The 24,381-nt window shown below is 38.4% G+C and overlaps 1 protein-coding gene across 4 annotated transcripts in view; it reads right to left on the bottom strand.

Moving 5' to 3' along the window:
- Positions 1-24,381, bottom strand: part of AUH (AU RNA binding methylglutaconyl-CoA hydratase) — a 188,796-nt gene that overhangs the window by 8,488 nt on the left and 155,927 nt on the right. For all 4 annotated transcript variants that reach the window (XM_027819173.3, XM_037901666.2, XM_037901667.2 and 1 more), the window contains one exon: positions 5,248-5,435. In XM_027819173.3, coding sequence (XP_027674974.2) covers positions 5,248-5,435 — 188 coding nt within the window. The remainder of the gene's footprint in view (positions 1-5,247; positions 5,436-24,381) is intronic.

The following is a 24,381-nucleotide window of genomic DNA, read 5'->3' as shown; positions in this document are numbered from 1 at the left end:
TTTTGTTATCCTGTAAAGTTATTTTCCATCCTGATTTTACAGAGGTGATTTTTACCTTTTTTTTTTTTTAAATAAAATCCTTCTTTTAAGAACCCGACTGATTTCTCTATTGTCCTAAGACCCAGGGGTTTGGGTCTTTGATCACTTTGTAACCAATTGGTTAGGATATTATTCTCAAGGGCTTGGGGGGATATTTTTGGGGAATAGGAACTCCAAGTGGTCCTTTCCCTGATTCTTTGTTAAATCACTTGGTGGTGGCAGCATACCCTCCAAGAGCAAAGAATTTGTGCCTTGGGGAAGTTTTAACCTAAGCTGGTAGAAATAAGCTTAGAGGGTCTTTCATGTGGGTCCCCACATCTGTACCCTAGAGTACAGAGTACGGAGGGGAACCCTGACATGGTGGCAGGGCGGTGGGATCATTCTGAACCAAAAGCACAGTAGGATTTTTAAAAGGACATTTTTCCCCCCCTTTTGGCTGCTTGGAAAGCAGGGAGGTTTGTTTGTTTTTTTAAGGATTTTTTTTTTTAAAGCTGGGAGCACCTGGAGTTCTTTTTTCTCTACCTGAGGGCAGGGTAGTTAACCTCCCACAGGTGAATTCACAAGTGTGTTTTTTTTTCTTTCTAGCTCTCGGGTTAGGCTACATTAAACACAGAAAGGCTAGGATGACTGACAGTGACATCCAAAAGAAATTAGAATTAGCCAGATTTGAAGCTGATAAGAGACAAAAAGAACATGATAGATGGATGGAGGCAGAAAAAGCTGCCCATGAGAGAGCTATGGAGGCCCAGAGGGAGGCCCAGAAGCATGCTCAGGAGGAGAGGGAAAGAGAGAAGAAGCATGAACTGGAGTTAGAGATGGCAAGGGCTAAGCAAAATATACCAGACAACCCTAGCAATCTTTCTCCAGGTACCGCTTCCCATTCCAGAAAGCTCCCCACCTACAAGGTAGGCGATGATACAGAGGCCTTCATAGAAAATTTCGAAAGGGCCTGCCTTGGGTACAGCATCTCTGTAGACCAGTACATGGTAGAGCTGAGGCCGCAGCTCAGTGGACCCTTAGCATACGTGGCGGCTGAAATGCCTAAGGAACACATGAACAGTTATGAACTTTTTAAAAAACAGGCCAGAATCAGAATGGGGTAACACCCAAGCATGCCCGTCGGCGGTTCAGAGCCCTAAAGTGGAAACCGGACACGGCGACATCTCATTTTGTGTATTTTTACCCAAATAATGGGTGTGAATCTCTCCATCTTTCATTCTTCAAACATGCTCAGCCATAACACTATCAAATTTTTCCCATAACTCAACCTATTTCAAGAAATTTCCACTGTTATTCTCATATAAAATATCCGAGGATCCATGGAATGCGAGGCACTGTTCGGCTAGGAAATTAATGATTGCCAGTAAATGTTCCAACACAGCTTCCCAACATAGAATTTCTGAATTTAGTAGACCTTGCTGTACCGCATCCATTGTTGTACCAGAACGTAACGGTTTGCAGCTCAATCCAATTTGTCAACGACGGTAAATGATTTTTTGATGTTTCATATTCTTTCAAATGCTGATGCAAATTTTGCCAGTCATTAAAACCTGCAGTTGCCATAAGAATGTCCGAGTTACAGAACAGTTTGCAGCAAAAACAAAAAACTACATCTTTGGTCTGTGAATACACTAACCACAATCTATTAATTTGTTCCACATTTTTCTCTTCATATTGGATGGCATAAATTGACGATTTGACTCATTAAATGGATATTCAAATGTAGGATCTAGTTTTGAAGGACCTTTTTTCACAATAATCATTAGCATTGCATCAGTAATTATTGTTGGTCCAGTACTTGGATTCCATCCTATGTCAGTCTCTCCACCTTCCAATAATTGTTCTTCAGTTTTAGATTTGGATAACAGTTCTTCGTTTCTGGACTCTTCAGCTGAAGAAGTAAATCTTTGGATGGATTGTGATTGTTCGTCTTTATCAGTTAGCTAAGATAATCTTTGGTAGGATTGTTGTTCATCTTTATCAGTTGAAAAAGATAATCTTTGGTTCGACTGGTCTTCATCAGTTTATGAATAATCAGTTTCAATGCATTGCTTACAGCTTTCTCTTGATTGTTGACTTTTTAAAAATACTTATTTGACGTACGAGATAGTTTTTCTAATTCTTTTTGCCATTTCTCTCTTTGTTGCCGGTAAGCAGCACCGGAAAGCAGTTTTCGTTTTTGTCCTGGCATTTTAGCCCTATAATCACTGGCACCGACGCGACATGGAAATTGGCGCAAATGGCGCCGATAGGGCGGCACAGTACACACAAGTAATTGTGATTCCTGATTTAATTAATCAATAACCGTTAACGTTTACACATTTACGCACGTTCACATTATGAGTGACCGTATCACGACGTGATACTTTTCACGTCACACCCCTATCACACTACTGGAGATTTTTTTGATCTTCATGTATTATTTTCTTTTTGTACATTCATGGATTTTTCCGAAAAAAAGAAGGATGGCCAGAATGCTGCCCTTGGAAATGTGCCGCCCCAAGCACATGCTTGCTTTGCTGGTGCCTAGAGCTGGTCCAGAGGGGGTACAAGTACTTTGCATAGCTAGGGCCTCCACAGGCACTAGCTTCTACAAACACATGTATTGGCCAAAAGAGCTGGTAGGATGCAGAGGGGAGAGGCTAGTGCATTCTCTTCAATCGTTATTTAGAATTGTATATGAGACACAATGCCATCAGAGCTCCTATTAGAGCAGTTAACCTCTGCACTGTCTCCAGTGTGAGTCTGTGGATACAAATAATAATCCAGGTCCTCTTTCTTTTAAAATGCATTTTTTCATATGTTTGATAATTGGGTTTTAAAAACAAAAAACAATACTTATTTTCAACGGTAGTTAAATTTACTGTATAATTTGCAGTATTTTCCACCCAAAAAGAGGGATTTCTGCAGTTACTGTGGAAAGCCAAATAAAGTGGTGAAGTAAATGAGAATTTTATTTTAAATGACGCTCAATATAGTCCAGGATCTGGATGGGATTAGTCTTCCCGCAGAGCCTTCAACAGGGAAGAGGATTTATCAATAGCTCCCCAAAAACTCAATCATATTCTGGACACACTGGTGATTCCCCCAAAAATCTTCTCTACTGCCCATGTGGAAAGTCTCCTGAAATGTTCCCCTGAAGATATTCCATTTCTGTTGTGAGCTCAGTATCAACCTGCAGTGCTCAAGGACTGTTCATTTCTCAAGGGCCGTGAAGCACATCAAAAGATTATAAATTTGTTATATCAAATAAATATCAAAACAGTTCCTAACCCAAAGAATTTATAATCTACAAGATAGATAAAGAAAAACAAGACACATCTGGGAGATCCAATGGAGTAAGTGTTGTGCACTTAAAATACATATGTGTATGATTATATATATTTTCATTTTAAAAAATTAAAACATCTAGAATCTCAGACATCTGAGATCAAAGGGAAGAAGTGGCATCTTTTGTGGATTGATGGGAGGAAGAAGAAAGAGACATATTAGGCCATGATCAGTTTTCTCATGGATACTGGGGTGGGGAGGAGGGAGAGGAGATTGGTGAAGACTGATGTCTAGGGCAGAAAGGGGGCATGTCACAATCAATCATCACCAAGGTTCTTGCAGCTTTTTCCAGAAGGTCACACTGATTTCTTCCTAGAGTTCTGGTGTTTTGGGGATGGAAATCGGTCTAGTTCCCTCACGTTTGCACGCCACAGTGAGGGAGGATGACAAATTGGCGTTTTGGTTGATGGTTCAGAAGAAAACAACTACTGGATGCACTGCAAGCAGAAACACTGATATGTGTGCACTTTATTGTGATTGAGAGACAGAGTGGTCAGCTACATAAACAGAGATGGATTAAGAGTTATTGAGGCCCTGGGCACAAAGAACATTTGGGTCCCCCACACCTTGGAGGCCCAGGGGTGCCGGAACCAGAGGGATCCAGGGAGACCATGCCCACTCACTTTTTAACATGGGCATAGTAGCCTTTGGCATGTGCTGAGTGGTGGTGGCAGAGGCTGCACTTCGAGGTGGGAGAGCTGATAAGACTTGCCTAGGACAAGGTGGAGTGTCTGGGGCTCCCCACAGTGTCCTTGGCTCCTTGGGCAGTTCTTACTATGGCCCAGCTCCAGCTTCCAGCTTGGCAGTAGGTGGGGCCTCGGGGGAAGAGGTGGAAGAGGGGGTGGATCCCAAGGGGGAAGAATAGGAGCAGGGGTGGAGCCACAGTTCCAGCGGCAGTGGCCCCCCACTTTTACACTGGTTCCGGTGCTCCTGTGCGGGCCCCAAATTGGCTAGGGCCCCTGGGCACAGGCCCCATCGGTTAATCCTCCACTGTTCAGAAAAGTTCCCCCACCATGCTCCCTGACTGATTGCCATGAAAAATCAGATAGCAGGTTCTCTAGCCAAGGAGAAGCCAATAGTGACATTTCAAAGTACGGCAACCCATAATTAACTTATATGAAGTCCTCTAATGCTGAATATTTGGAGTATGGCTGTCTGAAAGTAGTCATATTTCAGGTCTTTCTGCCACTGTTACATCAAGTGAAAGGAAAAGAGGGCATGTAACCTAAAGCAGTGCATGAGAATGATGACATCACTGTGCTGGTGTATGTAGCCCAGAAAGCAAACAAATGAGCCTTCCAGTAAAAACAATATGTTGCATAAATGGAAAAAGACATTAATTTTGGAAATAAATTTTACTGTTAAGTTTCCAAGGGGATGTTAGTAACAAATGTAAATATGAAAAAGAATGAGGATTTCAACAGTCACAGTGTTCACTTAATGGATTTTGTACATGCAGAAAATCTGTACGTTTTACTATGGCAAATATATTGAGAAATCCAGACTCCCTGAGCCAAAGGATTAAGAGAAAACTTAATATGGCTAGAATAGTAAGGAAGAGGACAGGCCTCTATTTTCACTTGACCTTTTTGTCTTTCTCCTATCCTCAACTGTTTCCCAAAGTGTTCAATGTTATTTCAACAGTAATATTGTAGTCTCCAGAATTTTTTAATTTGGTAAAAAAATAATCTACAATGTTAATTTGAAAGTAAATAGGAACACAAAACTTAACAGTGCAGACATTAAATTGAGAGAATGGTAATTTTCTTCTTGGTCTACCTGGTTCCTTTTCATATTTACTATTTAATCATTGTACTATACTACTGTGAACTAACCCACTCCAAAACAAAATCAAAATACATCTCCATTATCTTGTACCTGAGGTAAAAATTCTTGTGCTAGGGCTAAAGCTCTTCTGTAGGCAGCATCCCCTGATTCATTCTGTTCCACCACATGACTGACCAATCCTATTGATTTTGCTTCTTCGCCATCTACAATACGTGCAGAGAAGATGAGTTCTTTTGCTAGAGATACACCAATCATACGAGGTAACCTCTGTGTCCCGCCTGTAGTTTGTAGAAAACAGAAAATGCAAGCATAAGTTTTATGGAAGTTTAGTCGAAACACTAGATGCTATGCTTTAAATTGCCTGATTTAAACATTGCCATGTTTAAATACACTACAGTTTATTTTGTGTACACACACACACACAATTCGTACTATACTATGATATATGTGAACATAGTAAGATTTTGCTATGTACCTGAATCACTTTTGAAAATGGGGTCTAGGCTCCTAAGTCGCTTAGGCACTTTTGAAACTTTAACCATATAAAATCTTAGAAAGAGGTTTCTTATTTACTGATAACAGTTAATATAAAAACAGTTTCCATTAATCAGAAGCCCATTTATTCATAATAAACCATAACTTAAAAGGACAGCTACTTACTAGTAACTGGTTTTCTACAAGCATTTTTCCTATTTAATCTGTGTATTTATATGGTATCCATAACCACAATACAACCACTTTTGCAGATCTATACTCTAGGTAACATGCCACAAGACTCCATACTGCATCCTCTGTGGCCAGACATTGATTCTACCCACAGACTCAAGCACAATAGGCAACATCTATAAAAAGACTATGTCTAGTGTTGCCACCTGGTCGGTTTTGTACTGCCTTGCTGGTGAAAAGATTAATATACCTTTTTTATTTTCTCACTTTGCACACATTAGCGTGCTCTACAATTGACAACCCTGGTAGCCTGGACTGCAGTACCATGTTAGGATAAGGTAAGAAAAGTGATAAAATAACATATAAATACACATATTGTGTTACTGGTTTGGTCTGGTTTTTAAACGAGTCTCTAAAACATTTTAGTAATAACTAGCTCTAGTCAGCACTAGGACCCTTTTGGCTGTTGGTGATGGTGTGGCCAGTGGCCAGTTTTTGTTGGTAGGGCTGTAGCCAGTGGCCGTTTTGTCTGCGTCTTGGAGGTGGCAACATTATCCATGGCCCACACTTTTCCACTTCCATCCTGCTGTTTGAAATCTAGCACAGGACTACAAAGAAACAAGGAGATAGTGTGACAAGCATGGATCTGTAGAAATAATATTCTCAGAGAGCTTTAGTTAGTGGTAGTTAGCTTTCCTTTCTACTTCAGGAATTACTTCTGTGAATTCCCACTTTTCGGGTGATTAACAAGCAGAAACAATTTCCAGAGAGTGGCTGAAGAGTGCTTAATTGTTCAGAGAATAACCAATTTCCCCAAACAATCATGCAATATGAATGAGAGAGTAACACTGAGTACAGCTCTGAACAGAACTCCACATGGAAGCCTTACAACATCTTACAAATAGATATGTCTTTGAAGGCTAACTGTAGAAGTTACCTTTGCTCTAGTAGAATGGGCTCTAAAACTATCTGGGATTGGGACTCTTGCTTTGACATGGCAGGTCTGAATCAAGTATCTAAGCCATTTAGGCAAATTTTAAATAGAGATTCTTCCCATCCAGGATTATTTCCACAAACACATGAGAGCACAGGGCAAGAGAGAAAAAGTATGTGTGATGGGGTACTTATGGGGGAAATCCAGGGAGGCAAGTCTGCACTAACTGAATTAACAGGTGTTCAACCAATATAAAATGGATGTAATTTCAATTTTAAAAATGGCAGACTAAATCAATATTTAATTAAAGCCAATCTGTTTCTTTTACTGCTGTTTTCAAAAGTATTTAAATATGTCTCTGGGATAAAATAAGCTAATTGGAAATAAATCAAAAGCTTTTATGATTCAACTTTCATTTATTTTTATTATGTGCAACCAGCTTTAGCACTACTGTGTTCATTTTCCTAAAAACATACCTGGTTTTCAGTGCATTACCCAATACTAAGATGTGGTTGGCAGATTAAAAAATAGTGTCTTGTAACAAAAATTGAGATATGGGCTTTGGCAAAGGGTGGCTATAGCTGCAATAAACATTTTTACATTAATGAAAGTTAAAATAAAATGTCTACAATAGCAGCGAAAGTGGTTGACATCCCCCCTTTTCGAAAAAATGGACTTGCTAACACAAGAGAATTTTAATCAAATGACCCCAGTGGTAACCCTAGTCTAGATAAAGCTCCAGCAGCTTTCTGAGCTTTTACCACTACATCAGTTAAACCTGATCAGAGCAGCCATTCTATGTTTGTAATTCCAATTTAAGTCAAGGGGAGTTTTTATACAAAAAGAATATAATATCACAGCAGGGTTTAACTGACACAGTGGTAAAAATGCTAGCAGCTGCTGGAGTACACTAGATCTCCTACTAGTGTTACCAAAGATGCAGCTGAATTTTTTTGCTAAAATTATTTTATATCAGCAGGAGAGAAGAATCAAAATAAAGTCCCTCTCCTGAGGTAAGGTTTATTAACAAAAGGTACTTGCACAATCCTTTGAGGGGGTCAACAAGCATGTGGACAAGGGTGATCCAGTGCATATAGTGTACTTAGGTTTTCAGAAAGCCTTTGACAAAGTCCATCACCAAAGGCTCTTAAGCAAAGTAAGCTGTCATGGGATAAGAGGGAAGGTCCTCGCCTGGATCAGTAACTGTTTAAAAGATAGGAAACAAAGAGTAGGAATAAATGGTCAGTTTTCAGAATGGAGAGAGGTAAATAGTGGTTTCCCTCAGGGGTCTGTACTTGGACCAGTCCTATTTAACATATTCATAAATGATCTGGAAAAAGAGATAAACAGTGAGGTGGCAAAATTGGCATATAGTACAAACTACTCAAGACTACCTAGTTACGTCCAAAGCAGACTCCGGAGAGTTACAAAGTGATCTCACAAAACTGGGTGACTGGGCAACAAAAGGGCAGATGAAATTCAATATAGATAAATTGAAAGTAATGCACAATGGAAAACATACTCCCAACTAAACATATATAATGATGAGGTCTAAATTATCTGTTACCACTCAAGAAAGAGATCTTGGAGTCATTGTGGATAGTTCTCTGAAAACATCCTCATGAAAACTCAATGTGCAGCGGCAGTCAAAAAAGCAAACACAATGTTGGGAATCATTAGGAAAGGGATAGAACAGAAAATATCATATTGCCTCTATATAAATCCATGTTACGCCCACATCTTGATATTGCATGCTGATGTGGTCACTCCATCTCAAACAAAGATATATTGGAATTGGAAAAGGTGCAGAAAAGGGCAACAAAAATTATTAGTGGTATGCGACAGCTTCCATGTGAGGAGAGATTAACAAGACTGGGAATTTTCAGCTTGTAAAAGAGATGACTAAGGGAGGATATGATAATGGTCTATAAAATCATGACTGGTGTGGAGAAAGTAAATAAAGTGTTATTCACTCCTTCAGATTACAAAAGAATCATGGGTCACTCAATGTAATAAATAAGCAGCAGGTTTAAAACAAACATAAGGAAGTAGTTCTGTACACAATGCACAGTCAATCTGTGGAACTCTTTGCCAGAGCATATTGTGAAGGACAAGACTATAACAAGGCTAAAAAAAAACTAGATAAGTTCATGGAGGATAGGTCCACCAATGGCTATTAGCCAGGATGGGCAGGGATGCAAAACCCGGCTCTGAAGTGTCCCTAGTCTCTGTTTGCCAGAAGCTGGGAATGGGCAACAGGGGATGGATCACTTGATGAATACTTGTTCTGCTCATTCCCTCTGAAGCACCTGGCATTGGCCACTGTCAGAAGACAGGATACTGGACCATTGATGGACCACTGATCTGACCCAGTATGGCTGTTCTTACTTTCTTATGTATGTATATTCCAAAATAATATAAACCCCAAGACTAAGCCATCTAGAGCACATGACTTATGAGGAGAGGCTGTTGGAACTGGGAATGTTCAGTCTGCAGAAGAGAAGAATGAAGGGGGATTTGATAGCTGCTTTCAACTACCTGAAAGGGGGTTCCAAAGACGATGGACCTAGGCTGTTCTCAGTGGTACCAGATGACAGAACAAGGAATGGTGGTCTCAAGTTGCAGTGGGGGAGGTTTAGGTTGGATGTTAGGAAAAACTTTTTCACTAGGAGGGTGGTGAAGCACTGGAATGGGTTACCTAGGGAGGTGGTGGAATCTCCTTCCTTAGAGGTTTTTAAGGTCAGGCTTGACAAAGCCCTGGCTGGGATGATTGGGTTGAGGATTGGTCCTGCTTTGAGCAGGGGGTTGGACTAGATGACCTCCTGAGGTCCCTTCCAACCCTGATATTCTATGATCTCATCTTCAGTGGGAGTTACAGACATTGACTATATGCAGGATCAGGCTCAAGATGAGTTAGCATGTCTCTCTCTAAACCTCATCTCTGTGCCAAAAAATGTGAAGATGCTCTTTCAAAAGGATTGCTTAATACACTGCTGTTCTACCATCATCTTGTAAGTTAATTAACATTTTTGCATTCCTACTGTATATGTCTTTTCATTTTTCATCCGAAGAAACTGTCACACTTTAATCAATGTCTATCCTTGTGAACAATCTAAGTGTGCATCAGTACAGAGCTGATGTCTTTTAGAGAAGAACAGGTTCCTCAGAAGTCAACCTTTTTACCACAGCCTGTATCAGAAATACAATCTTGAAATACATCAGATTCAGCTTTTGATAAAAAACAAACTCTTTGTCCAAATCCGAAGGTCAGGATTCTTATATCTACTGACTGCACCTCTTCTGTTCCTTCCTTGGTCACTCGTGCTTAATATATTTTCCTACTTATCTATCTTTTCTTCCTTTATTGTTTTATCTTCTCTGTTACTGCCTCTACCAGGAAATGTTGAAAACAAAATTTAATTGAGCAACAATATTTCATAACTTTGACCAAACAATGGATATGTTTAAGCATGAAACAATGCTTATGGATGAAAAATGTTCTCTTGCCAGTATCTTGCACAATAAGGATTAAAGAGCAATACAACAGTACACACTGCAAGGCCGTTAAGCAAATGAGCATATTCTCTGGTTAACACTCACAGAACATTAGCCAACAGTTCAGTGCATCATTCACATATTTAGCAGTAAACACGGCATATATTCAAAAAAGTGTCAAATTCGATCAAAGATGTACATAAGTTACATAAATCTGCAGGGGAAACAGCAAGAGTATACTGTAGAAAGATGTTCTTTTTTGATAATACATACAAAACATATAGTTCCTGCCAACCTCAATCAGAACTAAAGGAAGTAACACCCAATTTTCAAAGGCCCTACTTAAACTAGTCATTTCATCTAAAAGTAGAACGCTACTTGATGGAAGAGTATTGTTGCATTTTTTCAAATTTATTGTCACATTATTTCATGGACTAGTATTCTGGTATTTACTGACTGTGTTGATACAAAATAATTGATCTGCAGCTGCACTATAAATGCATTCTTACCAGAGGTACTGCCATTTAATGCAATTGTAAAAGTCAGGTTTAGATGACACTCCAGCTGATGTGAAAACCAACACTGGAAAAGACATTTAACTACTGGTATGAAAATTATTAAACAATAGCATTATTTAACAAAATCTTGATTTTCTAGAGGGATATATTTAGTGTCAGTAATTTATCAATTAAAAAATATAAAAATATAGTACACAACTGGTTTGGACTAACGGAATTACATGAACAGTTCCCAAAAGCATATCCAGAATGATGAAGTAACTAGCTTACTGGAAATAGATTCATCATTCTGGCAAAAGATATCTAAAACCAGTAGGTTTTCAAAGTTCAAGGCTCCATCACAACATATTGAGAAAAATCCTATGGTGATAAAAAATCCAATATTTAATTCAATCATACTGTCATTCATTAAACCACGTAAAAATAATGTTATCTTAGTTACACCAACTTTTTTGATTTACATTAGGCTGGCTTAATTGTGATGCATTTCATTTTTTCTTTTAAAAAAGCCACTACATATTTATAATGTTTATTAACAACTAACGGTGAGCCAAAGTTCATCAGCCACAGATTTCCCAGTTATTCAGGTCAGCCAAGAAATGTCTGGAATCTCTGCTTCATGGTTCCCATACAAAAGGAAAGGGGAGTAACAGACTTTCTTCTACTCATTAAGACTGTTATAACAGTGTGAAATACATATATCTACTGTAAATTATTTTCCATCTTCCCTCAACACAAAAATATCTGAACTCATAAGTAAGCTACATAGATAAAAGTATGATAGATAAGATAGAAATATACCACCATTTTTAACCATATTGCCTGTTTTGTTATATAAACACACACACAATTTTTTTTATTTTTATTTAAATGCATCTGCCATCTATTCACAATTCAAGATACCTCTCCAAATTTAAACACTAAAAATCTAAAATGTATCAATAGAATATTTAGGTTCAAATTTTCAGTTACACAACTACCAGTTTACCCCTTGATCCTGCAAAGATTTATGCACATTACTTAAGCTTCTGTTTAAGTCTTTGCAGGATTAGAGCTCTCCCACAAAAGAAAAACTAAAGATCCAACTCAAGTTATATAGCCTAGATCCCAAAAACAGGCCCCACTGGGATTCAAAACTCCTCCTGCTCAAAGGTCGCTGAAACCTGTAGACACCTAAACTCACTTGGTGCCTAAATTTCTGTTGTAGCTGTTCCCGAGGCACCTATGTTTCTAACTCTGGGAATGTGCATTGCTGTCCCACTGTTGGAATCCAGACACCTAAGCTTCAGTATACTTTTTATGCAGGTTGCCCACCATTGCTCTATGGGTATGTCTACACTGCAATTAGACACCTGTGGTTGGCATGTGCCAGCTGACTTGGGCTTGTGGAGCTGTTTAATTGCAGAATACATGTTTGGGCCTGGGCTAGAACCAACCTCTGAGACCCTTTGCCCCCTCCCCACAGGGTCCCAAAGGCTGACCCCAAAAGCCTACACTGCAATAAAAAAGGCCCTCAGCCTGAGCCTCATGAGTATGAGTCAGGTGGCATAGGCCAGCTGCAAGTTTTTAATTGCTCTGTAGACATATCCTGTAACATTTTGTAGCAGTCTTTCACTGCAAACGCTATTCTTGCTAAAAGACCAGGCAGTTTAATTTACAAATCAGACCTTGACTGTCACACACAGTTTTAATCACATATATGTAACTACAACATAGGCTTGGTTGATTTAAACATCCTAGAACACTTCAAATCTTCCCCCTTGCTTTTTGTTTTGTTTTTTTTGGGGGGTGGCGGGGTGGGAAGGGGGAGGAAGGGCTTAAAAAAAAAAAAGCCAGGAGATTGAATCAGTAGAAGGCCTAAGAATGTGAGAAAGCTTACAAAATGACAAAAGCTTATGTGACTTATTAACATGAGAAACTCAGATGTAAAGATGTAAATACACTTTTTAGAATTCATTGGAAGTTAAATATTCATAGGCTTCATATCAGACAGATTAAATGTTTTGAGTAATTTGTAAAAAAAAGATGAGACTTTTTGATAAAAGCAATCACTTTTTTAAGGGGGTGTAAGACTAAGAATGGATTCCCTATATGTAGACATCTGCCCATGTGAAATGCATGAAAACAGAAAATGAATCTGAAAGCTTGTACTTAGAGAGCAGATTTGAAGGAGTAAAAATGTCTTTGGGGTAAATGAGTCTTCAAAGTTATAGCTGGGGAACAATCAGATCTGTTTGCCTGACATTATTAAACATCTGATTCACCAGCTACAGTAGCCATCATTCATATAGTTTGAAATACTTTGACTCCAGGTAGTGACCTAGTGATACAATAATAATTAGCTCATCCTGACAATGTAGAAATTGACAATGCAAGACCACTTTACAAAGAAATTGAGTGAGGAGGAAAATTATACTTAAATATATTTAAATACAACAAATGAGAGTGCCCATGCATATTTCACAAGCTAGCTGCCCTACAATACATATAGCCCTTGGTGGAAATATTGTTTATATTGTTCTGAAGTACTGCAGTAATAGAAATTAAAAGAAGCCCACCGCACACACACACACACACTAAAGCACAATCCCCAACTTGGTGCAGATATAAGTGAATGGCCCAAGAGAAAGTGCTATCTAGCCTTATTAGAGCTGTGCCCACATATTTGTGAACAGAATCAGCTCTTGGCAGCAACAGTAAGCTGGCCTAATGGAGTCTACTGTTATTTTGTATGATCATATCTAGATTTCCAATCACAGGGACTTTAGCCCTAATATTATTTAAGTATAAGAATTTTTACCTGAATTTTAAATAACTGATTTCATACCTTCTATTATCTCAGTCTCGGACTGGTGGTGCCAGTAACAAAAACAAGAGAATAGAAATGCGAAAGTCTTGCACAATAATTTAAAATAGAACAAGCAAAATGCATTTAGATTATCACAGGTGGAAAGGTATTTCATTTTGGTTTACCTGAGAGGATGAACCCACAACCCAAAACTGGGGCATTGTTTTAAAATCAGATAATCTGAAGTCTTAGCTGTCTGTGAACAAGTAGTCAGAAATTTTTTCCTTCCTCAGCTGACCTCCTCCTCAGGGAAATCTATCACTTTCCCTCCCACCTGCCATACAAAGAAATTAATCATTTTGCTGAACCCCACAAAAATACAGAAAAGTTAATCATTTTCTTCTACCCCAAGTTTCATCAAATCCATCTGCTCTCAACCCTCCCCACTGAGAAGTCCATCTGCTCCCAATCCTCCAAAATTAATCTATAAGTGCCCACCCCTGAAATTCTCTGACTCATGTGGGGCTACAGAAGGAGGATTTGCTGACCCTTCTGACTATTAATAGCAGAAGTCCAGGGAAAAAGTAAAGCAGCAGGCTGTAGCTAGGACTAAAGCTGCATGCTTCAGCAGCCAAGTACCTTGAGCAGAAGCAAATCTGTGAAGAAGGAGAAGTTCTGTAGCTAAGACAATCAGCACAAATGAATGGAGAGGGAACAGACCAGACCAGTATCCCAAAGAAGGGACCACCAGGTAGGTCAGTCAAAGCCCGTGTCCAACTACAGAGTAACTCTACTCATGCTGCTAAAGACAAATAATTATTATGGAGAGACTAGCTGCATCACTCACAATAGTTCAGGCTGAAACAAGACTTGTGTTACAAGGGCATTTCTGACTACCACCTCCTCCAGTCTCTCTAACTTAGTAAAAAACTAGCTGAATACCTTCAAAATTAGTAAGTGTATTCTACAAACTTCGTGGTAAATCAGAAAACTGGATTTTGAGAAACCACATCTGATATTTTTAACTAATCTGTTGTTTTGAAATCCTAACTTTATTTTGTTTGCTCTATTTCACTTATTACTGTATCTAAAAACTCCAGAATGACCTTCTGTTCTTTGTCTCTATGAAGAGTGGTCCTCTTATTGTTATTTTGCAGATGTAGTGGATACCTGACGAGATATTCACAGCTGCAATTAAGTACATACAATCTGTAGACCACCATGCATATATATTTTATACATTATTTTTGTATGCATATTTTAATTTGTATCTAGAAAGTGGCATTACTTGCCATTTTAGGTAAGGATATCTCTATGCAAGAATAATTACAGGACATATTTGAAATTCTTTATCAATTAAACAAGAAGTCAATATAAACACAAAATATACACAGCTACAGCATGTATTTTATATGACATATTTCATATACCAATTTTATGTGCTTCACTGATTGTGTGTGTAACTTAACACAGTTCAGGCCCGAATTTTCAGAGGTAGCAGGGCTTAAATTCTCATAGGTTCCGAGAGCTCCCCCACCCTCCACTCAACAGGCTATAAAAACTCTCAAACTCTGCACCAAAGTAACAGAAATACACCTTCAAAAATGTTATGTAAGGGACTTGCCAAGCGTCACATATGAATTTTATGGCACAGCCAGGGATTGAACCTAGTTTTCCCAAGTCAGTCAATTGTCTTAACCACAAACCACATCTTCTCCTTTCCTATGTAGGTCTAACAGACAACACCTTTATTCACTACACAAATATGAATCATTCACCCATCTAATGCACTAAATGAATCAGAGCACCTGTGGAAAATAGAATATGATCATTTTTCAGAGTAGCAGCCATGTTAGTCTGTATCCGCAAAAAGAACAGAAGTACTTGTGGCACCTTAGAGACTAACAAATTTATTAGAGCATAAGCTTTCGTGGGCTACAGCCCACTTCATTGGATGCATAGAATGGAACATATAGTAAGAAGATATATATATATACATTCAGAGAAGGTGGAAGTTGCCATACAAACTGTAAGAGGCTAATTAATTAAGATGAGCTATTATCAGCACGAGAAAAACACTTTTGTAGTGATAATCAAGATGGCCCATTTAGACAGTTGACAAGAAGGTGTGAGGATACTTAACATGGGGAAATAGATTCAATATGTGTAATGACCCAGCCACTTCCAGTCTCTATTCAAACTCCAGTTAATGGTATCTAGTTTGCATATTAATTCAAGCTCAGCAGTTTCTTGTTGGAGTCTGTTTTTGAAGCTTTTCTGTTGCAAAATTGCCACCCTTAAGTCTTTTACTGAGTGGCCTGAGAGGTTGAAGTGTTCTCCTACCGGTTTTTGAAGGTTATGATTCCTGATGTCAGATTTGTGTCTATTCATTCTTTTGCATAGAGACTGTCCAGTTTGGCCAATGTACATGGCAGAGGGGCACTGTGGGCACATTGATGGCATATATCACATTGGTAGATGTGCAGATGAACGAGCCCCTGATAGTGTGGCTAATGTGACTAGCTGTTATGATGGTGTCACTTGAATAAATATGTGGACAGAGTTGGCATCGGGCTTTGTTGCAAGGATAGGTTCCTGGGTTAGTGTTTTTGTTGTGTGAGTGTATTGTTGCTAGAGAGTATTTGCTTCAGGTTGGGGGGCTGTCTGTAAGTGAGGACTGGTCTGTTTCCCAAGACCAGTGAGAGTGACGGATCATTTTTCAGGATAGGTTGTAAATCTTTGATAATACCCTGAGGTTTTAGTTGGGGGCTGAAGGTGACAGTTAGTGACATTCTGTTATTTTCTTTGTTGGGCCTGTCCTGTAGTAGGTGACTTCTGGGTTCTCTTCTGGCTCTGTCAATCTGTTTTTTCCCTTCAGCAGGTGAGTATTGTAGTTTTAAGAATGCTTGATAGAGATCTTGTAGGTGTTTGTCTCTGTCGGAGGGATTGGAGCAAATGCGGTCGTATCTTAGAGCTTGGCTGTAGACAACGGATGGTGTGGTGTGTCCTGGATGGAAGCTGGAGGCACGTAGGTAAGTCTAGCGGTCAGTAGGTTTCCGGTATCGGGTGGTGTTTATGTGACCATCGCTTATTAGCACAGTAGTGTCCAGGAAATGGACCACTTGTGTGGATTGGTCCAAACTGAGGTTGATGGTGGGATGGAAATTGTTGAAATCATGGTGGAATTCCTCAAGGGCTTCTTTTTCAGGGGTCCAGATGATGAAGATGTCATCAATGTATCGCAAGTAGAGTAGGGGAGTTAGGGGATGAGAGCTAAGGAAGCGTTGTTCTAAGTCAGCCATAAAAATGTTGGCATACTGTGGGGCCATGTGGGTACCCATAAAGCCTGGAAGAAAGAGAAGCAGCAGCTGAAGAGCCATTTTGTCTGTGTTCTGACAGGAGGTTCAGTTCTGTGTAGCTGCTTCAGAGTGATGCAGGATGGTCAGTGAGTTAAAGAGTGTACTCAAGACAAACAGAATGTTCCAAGAATTTAGGAGCAAAACTGTAAAAAGTTTTATTGTGCATGCCATAATGGTGATGTTTGCAGTTTATAATTTAGACAAATCTCGAACAGAGAAGGCACCACTCTGATCCCAGGAGTATCCCCCTGCTGAATTTTAAGTTCCTGAACCAAGCTCCTAAGATGCAAGAGCTCTTCAAAAATACAGAAAAATTAACTAACATTAGTAAAACTGCTTATATATTTCACATTTCTCATTCTCAGAAACCACAGCACCAGTTCTGTGGAAATTTTTTTTATAAGAACCACCCAAGGCAGACAACAAGCATGGTAAATTTCAGCGCAACTTGTTATAGTCTGGTAAAGTTATAAGAAAATGAAAAGGGAGATGGGGTTGAATGGTAAATGTTAGGCAAACTTAATATACAGGTGGTACCAACACCTAGTAAATAAAGCATGAATACTGCCTGTTTTGATTACTACAAATGAAGCCACTTCGTGGCACATTTTTTTATTTACTTACACATTCTGTTGAGGTATAATACGATAATAAGGGTTTAGTACATTTGGTGCATTTAAAATGGTCTCCTTTGTCCTGTACTCATTCTGGTGAAATAGTCTGTTATTTTACTTGATTCACATTGGTAACACATGTTTTAAGAAATGGATTTCACTGATTTCACTGTTTTCCAATTAAAATATTTAAAAGGTCTCCCTTGAAATTATATAAACAGTTTTTTAATTGTATCCTCAGCAGGCACAAAGCAGTATAGTTCCATTGACTTCAACGGAGCTAAGCCAATTTACACAAACTGAGACTCTGTCCCTACTGTTTATTGCTTCAGAACATTGACATGATTTTCTTCAATAGTACTGCTCTTCCACTGTCTTCCTTAGTCTATGTCACCTTCTATCCAATTTATAACATCTACAAAAAATAAAGTTGTCCACTTATAGGAAATCAAAAAGAAAGAGCTGAAACAAACAATTGTTTCTAGGCAGTTGCTGTCCAGCTGTTGGGGTGCAAAGGGGAAAGTGACATCACTAAGAAGGGACCTCTGTTACTCATCCTACCTGCTACTGTGACATAATAATGGAGAGTTAAAGTCAGTGACTAGTTCATAAAATAGAATCCAAGAGGTATGTAGATAATGAAAATTTCCCCTCCTGAAACCTCTGAAAGGGAGAAGTGTCAGGATCTGCTTGGTGAGACTGAGGGTAGGGTTGCCATGCAGATGCCCTTGTCATGTCTTCTCCAGAACAGGAGGGTGGGCACCTTTAGACACTTAGAACATTAACGTTCCATTAACATTTATTTTATTTTTTCTTTAAACCCTAGATCCATGATACAAGAGAGTGGTTATTTGGAAGTACACAAGCCAGGCGTCAAAAAGTGGTGAATTTATGTCAGTTAAGCACAAATAGCTAGCATGGTAATTGGGAACAAATTAATATTAGATAAATAATTAAATATTTTAAAAGATCTGTTAGACAGTAGATGCCACTGGGGATAGTTTATATAAAACAAACAGGAACCCACACAGCACATGCCTATCACAACATTGATCAATTTGCGTGTATGTTATAACCTTTTCACCCATTATAACCTGGCTCTAGCACCTCATCCCCCACTCTAGATGAATACCAATCTGTTGGGAGTTGACTTCCTAAGCTTCCAATCCCCCTGAGTATGGATAGTGACGCATCAATGTTCCCAGCTGTAGATCTCTGAAGCACTCCCCAGAATACAGACCCTGTGTCTGACATCTTACTTGGACAGTAGGACACTGCAGTCTGGCTGCCTTAGACTCTGGAACAAGTCAGCCCTCCTGAGCTCCCTGTTGCTTTAGACACATTCCCCCTCTGTTCACTTGATTGTGGGAGCTCTGGTTTCTAGTTAAATCCTTCAGGGACAACACGGCAGTTCCTCATGGAATACAGATTTAGGAAAGGAATTTCTTAATCACAATTACTTTACTTTTGAAAGCACACTAAAGAGTTATAGATATTTGGAAAATAACAAAGTTATGAATGCATCCCCCTTGAGTCTGATCACATCCCTCTTGCAAATTCTGGATTTAGTCAGCAAACTTATGCCAGGAAGCTTGTCCTGCCTTCTTGGACTGGTCTGCTCACATGTCATGTTGGTCAGCACCAGTTCAGAGAAGCAGTAACCTTTTAAAAATGTGTATTTCCCCTTCTTTGTTATGTGCTCCAGGCTGAGGAACAGCAGCACATTTTCTCAGCCCGCCTTCTCTGTAGAGTGTTCTTGTGGGTTACTATTATTAATTAGGATTACTTTTGTGCTTGCTAGTCATGGACCAGGACCCCATTATGCTAGGCACTGTACAAACACAAAACAAAAAGATGGGAGATGGTAGTAGAGAGAGAATCAGAGCTGATGTCTCTCTCATTGTCAGCCTGCGCTGAAGTGTTCCACACGGAAGCATGAACACAATGTCCAGAACAGATTGACCATGGGTATTTAATCCAACATGAAGGTTACAATGTAAAGTGAAGTTTGCAATGAAGGTTACAATCACAAAATGGCATTCACAAAACAAAATGCAATTCACAATTGGACACAGAAATCCCCCCAATCTGTCATATCACCCTTAAGTTGTCTGTCTTTTTAGATGTAAACTCATCAGAATAGGGATCATGCCTTTCTCTTTGTTTGGAAAGCACCTTAGATACAAAGGGTGTTACTGCAATATAAATATTAATAATAAAGATATGTATTTTGTGGGTTACTTCATTCCCAGCTGACTTCAATGAAGATAGACTTGGTATGAATTTTGCCCAATATATTGATAGCCAAAAGGCTGGATCCTTAGGTACATCAGAGTTCCACTTGGTACTAATGAGATGGAAAGGGTGGGTAGAGACATAAGAGACCTTTATTTTCTCTGATCCTGGGAGCAGCCAGGAACTAATTAAGACCACCTGCAAGTTACTACAGCTGCAAGTCTGCTTCAAATTTATGACAGAATAGGTCCCAGCAGTCAACATGGACAACCGGAGTGCAGTGTGTTCCTGCCATGCCTCCTCCCAGGTCCTACGTAGATAGGGGTAATTTTAGGTCCCTTATCTGCTGCTGGAGCAGCACAAATGGCAGTACCCTGCATCAAGGATTTGGACTTTTTTATATAAAAGATGCACATAATTCTGTACATCTGCAAACACTATACTTCAATGTTTCAGTATACATCAACATTTCAGACATACCAAAATTTTAAGGTATATTAAGCCACTTTTTCTCCAAATCTCACCTGCAGTCCTTCTTCTCTTTAGCTGACGTTTAACTTTTGCTGTAAAATATTTTGTGATTCTATGAATAAAGACTATTGTACAAAAATAAATTGTATTGCACTGAGCATATAGTACATGACAGTTTACAAGCAGTTTTTGAGGTTACAATGGACCTTTGCTAGCAGGTCTCATTATTAGTGTAACAAGGACTGAAACTTTTAGACTAGCAGCAGCTGTACTTAAAGGTCACTCAGATGGACAATTTTTGGTTATCAGCATACTGTAATTCTTTAAAACTTTAAGTTAATATTGATAAGGACATACAAACTAGGACTAAGGAACACTAACCAACTTCTTAATCTATATTAATGATTTAACTTTAAAAAGAAAAAAAAAAAGACCAAAAGAGTAATTTTAATTGGAAAAAGTGTACATACTTTAGGCACACAAGCAGAAAATACTGCCTTTTTGAGCATCTTTAGCACTAAAATACCTAAATATGTTTAGCACTACATTTTAGATAATACATTGGATACTTATGACCTAATCTGGTACTCATTCCTAAATTTATATTGTGAATAGTGAAATATGTGTGATCAGGCTATCTGCCTTAGATGCTTTTATGTCTGCATAAGGTTGGATCAAGAGATAAATGATTTTTTCATTTTTCATTGTGTATTACCGTGTAGGAATACGCAGAAATCTAATTAGATTAAATACCAATATTATAGCAACCAACAGTGCATGTATTCTGATAAAAAAAGATTTTTCCAAAAACACCAGACTATGGACCAGATTTTCAAAGAGCTTCAAATTGGATTCTAAATTTTGTACATCCAAATGCCAATTGCATGAGCAAGTTTTAAACATTTGTACATATAAAAACTATGTTTAAAATAAAATACAAAATAGTAAAATAAAACAGACATTTTACTTTTGCTGGGATTTCAGCTTCTCTCTCAATACATAAATTACATGCTTTAAATTTCATATCAACACCATATTCATTCAAACAATACTACAATATAAAAATCATGGACAATGGGGCATAAAATAGGGTGTTAAAATGTTTGATGTAATATTGAATAACAAATCAACATTTTTATTGGTGATTATATTAATAGTAATTATAATTAGGGCTGTCAAGTGATTAAAAATTAATCGTGATTAATTGCACTGTTAAACAATAGAACACCATTTATTTAAATATTTTTGGATGTTTTCTACGTTTTTAAATATATTGATTTCAATTACAACACAGAATACAAAGTGTACAGTGCTCACTTTATATTTATTTTTGATTACAAGTATTTGCCCTGTAAAAAACCAAAAGAAAGAGTATTTTTCAATTCACCTAATACAAGTACTGTAGTGCAATCTCTTTATCATGAAAGTTGAACTTACAAATGTAGAATTATGTGCAAAAAAACCCTACATTAAAAAATAATTTATTTTTTTTAATTTTGGAGCCTGCACGTCCACTCAGTCCTTTTTCTTGTTCAGCCAATCACTCAGACAAACAAGTTTGTTTACATTTGCAGGAGATAATGCCCACTTCTTGTTTACAATGTCACCTGAAAGTGAGAACAGGTGTTCTCATGGCACTGTTGTAGCTGGTGTCGCAAGATATTTATGTTCCAGATGCGCTAATGATTCATATGTCCCTTCATGCTTCAACCACCATTCTAGGGGACATGCATCCATACTGATGATGTGTTTTGCTCGATAACAATCCAAAGCAGTGCAGACGGATGCATGTTCATTTTCATCATCTGAATCAGATGCCACCAGCAGAAGGTTGATTTTCTTTTTTCGTGGTTTGAGTTCTGTAGTTTCTGCATCAGAGTGTTGATCCTTTAGGACTTCTGAAAGCATGATCCACACCTCATCCCTGCCAGATTTTGGAAGGTACTTCAGATTCTTAAACCTTGGGTCAAGCACTGTAGCTCTCTTTAGAAATCTCACATTGGTACCTTCTTTGTGTTTTGTGAAATCTGCAGTGAAAGTGTTCCTAAAATAAATAATGTGCTGGGTCATCATCTCAGATTGCAATAACATGAAATATATGGAAGAATGTGGGTAAAACACAGAACTGGAGACATACAATTTTCCCCCAAGGAGTTCAGTCACAAATTTAATTAACACATTTTTTTCCATCAGCATGGAAGCATGTCCTCTGGAATGGTGGCCAAAGCTACAAAAGCGCCATGCAAATGCCTTTTCTCACTTTCTGGTGACACTGTAAATAAGAAGAGGACAGCATTATCTTCTGTAAATGTAAACAAATTTGTTTGTCTTAGCAATCGGCTGAAGAAGAAGTAGGACTGAGTGGACTTAGAGGCTCCGAAGTTTTACATTGTTTTGTTTTTGAGTGCAGGTATGTAACAAAAAAAATCTACAATCTAGCATGGAGGATAGGTCCATCAATGGCTATTAGCCAGGATAGACAGGGATGGTGTCCCTAGTCTCTGTTTGCTAGAAACTGGAAATGGGCTACAGGGGATGGATCACTTGATGATTACCTGTTCTGTTCATTACCTCTGGGGCACCTGGCATTGGCCACTGTCGGAAGACAGGATACTGGGCTAGATGGACCTTTGGTCTGACCCATTATTGCCATTCTTATGTTCTCATTTGCAAATTGCACTTTCATGACAAAGAGATTGCACTACAGTGCTTGTATGAGGTGAATCGAAAAATACTATTTCTTTTATTTATCATTTTTACAGTGCAAATATTTTTAATAAAAAATAATATACACTTTGATTTCAATTACAACACAGAATATAATATATATGAAAATGTAGAAAAATATCTAAACTATTTAATAAATTTAAATTGGTATTCTATTGTTTAACAGTGTGATTAAAACAGCAATTAATCACAATTAATTTTTTTATCGCGATTAATTTTTGAGTTAATCGCATGAGTTAAGTGTGATTAATCAACAGCACTAATTATCATTACTCAGTTAATAATAACAGTAATGGACGACTGGCCTGGACAGGTTGCAAGCTAAAAGACATATACACAGAAGATGAGAAACTGGAATGTGCTTTGTTTCCCTCCTACACAAAAATTATAAACTCACTTCTTGTGTGCCTCACAGAAGTGGGTTTTTAAGAAGCACGTGAATGAGAAGAATGTAGACTTGTTGTTCAGTGGTAAGTTAACTGTGGCACAAAGAGGGTAAGTGAATTGCCCAAAGACTCAAATGATCTTGCCTTTTCTCTATTCCTCCCTGCCTCTTCCACTCTCATCTGTGCCTTCTTCTATGTAAACCTATAAGTCTGGAACACTCTCTTTGACCTTGTTTTCTTTGATTCCTTCCTCAAGGCTCTCTGTGGGCATGTGGAATGCTGACACAGAAAAGCAAAGACTACTTCAGCTACTTTGTAACCATTTTAAGAATAAAAAAAGTACTTAAACTTGAAAAAAAAATAGCAAAAGCAAAACAATCTATGCAATTCAATCTTATCGACTGAGCATTTTCTCTCACCGGCTACTTACCTTCTCTACTACTGAAGTCATACTCTGAAGCTGCTAAGGCATTTTTTAGCTAACACAACTTCTACCTACCCTTGAAGTAGAAAACTGAGGATTGAGCCTGCCCCAGCCAGTACATAGTGCTGCTTCAAGTGCAGCATTCAGGCCAGGCAGCAGCAAACTGAGGCTCCAGCATAAACTACGTTCACACAAATAAAGGAAAAACATAATGTTCTGTCCACTTCCAACTACCACACCCTCTTTGAAAGAGTCTGCTTGTTCCCTGATGCCTTTAAAACACAGTCCTCTCCTATCAATCAACAACAAAAATCAACCCCCCACAATGGATGTGTATTAAACATCACTGCCCAATATATTTGCTTTTTTCTTACATCCCATTATTATTTTTCACCTACATACTGTCTACGTACATCCCAATTCTGCAGACTTATGCACGTGGTGAACTTTAAGCAAGTGAGTAGTTCCATTGACTGGGAATGCTGAGTTGTGTCAATCTTTGCAGGGCCCTACTAATAAATTCTTTTGGGCAGAGATAGATGTTCTTTATATTTCTCTGTAAAGGCCACTGCTCATGTTTGATACTAAGTAAATAATTTCTATTATA

Source organism: Chelonia mydas, chromosome 5 (genome assembly GCF_015237465.2).
Source record: "Chelonia mydas isolate rCheMyd1 chromosome 5, rCheMyd1.pri.v2, whole genome shotgun sequence".
NCBI classification, from domain to species: domain Eukaryota; kingdom Metazoa; phylum Chordata; order Testudines; family Cheloniidae; genus Chelonia; species Chelonia mydas.
The sequence above is the reverse complement of the archived record's forward strand: the minus strand, read 5'-3'. Positions and strand labels throughout refer to the sequence as shown.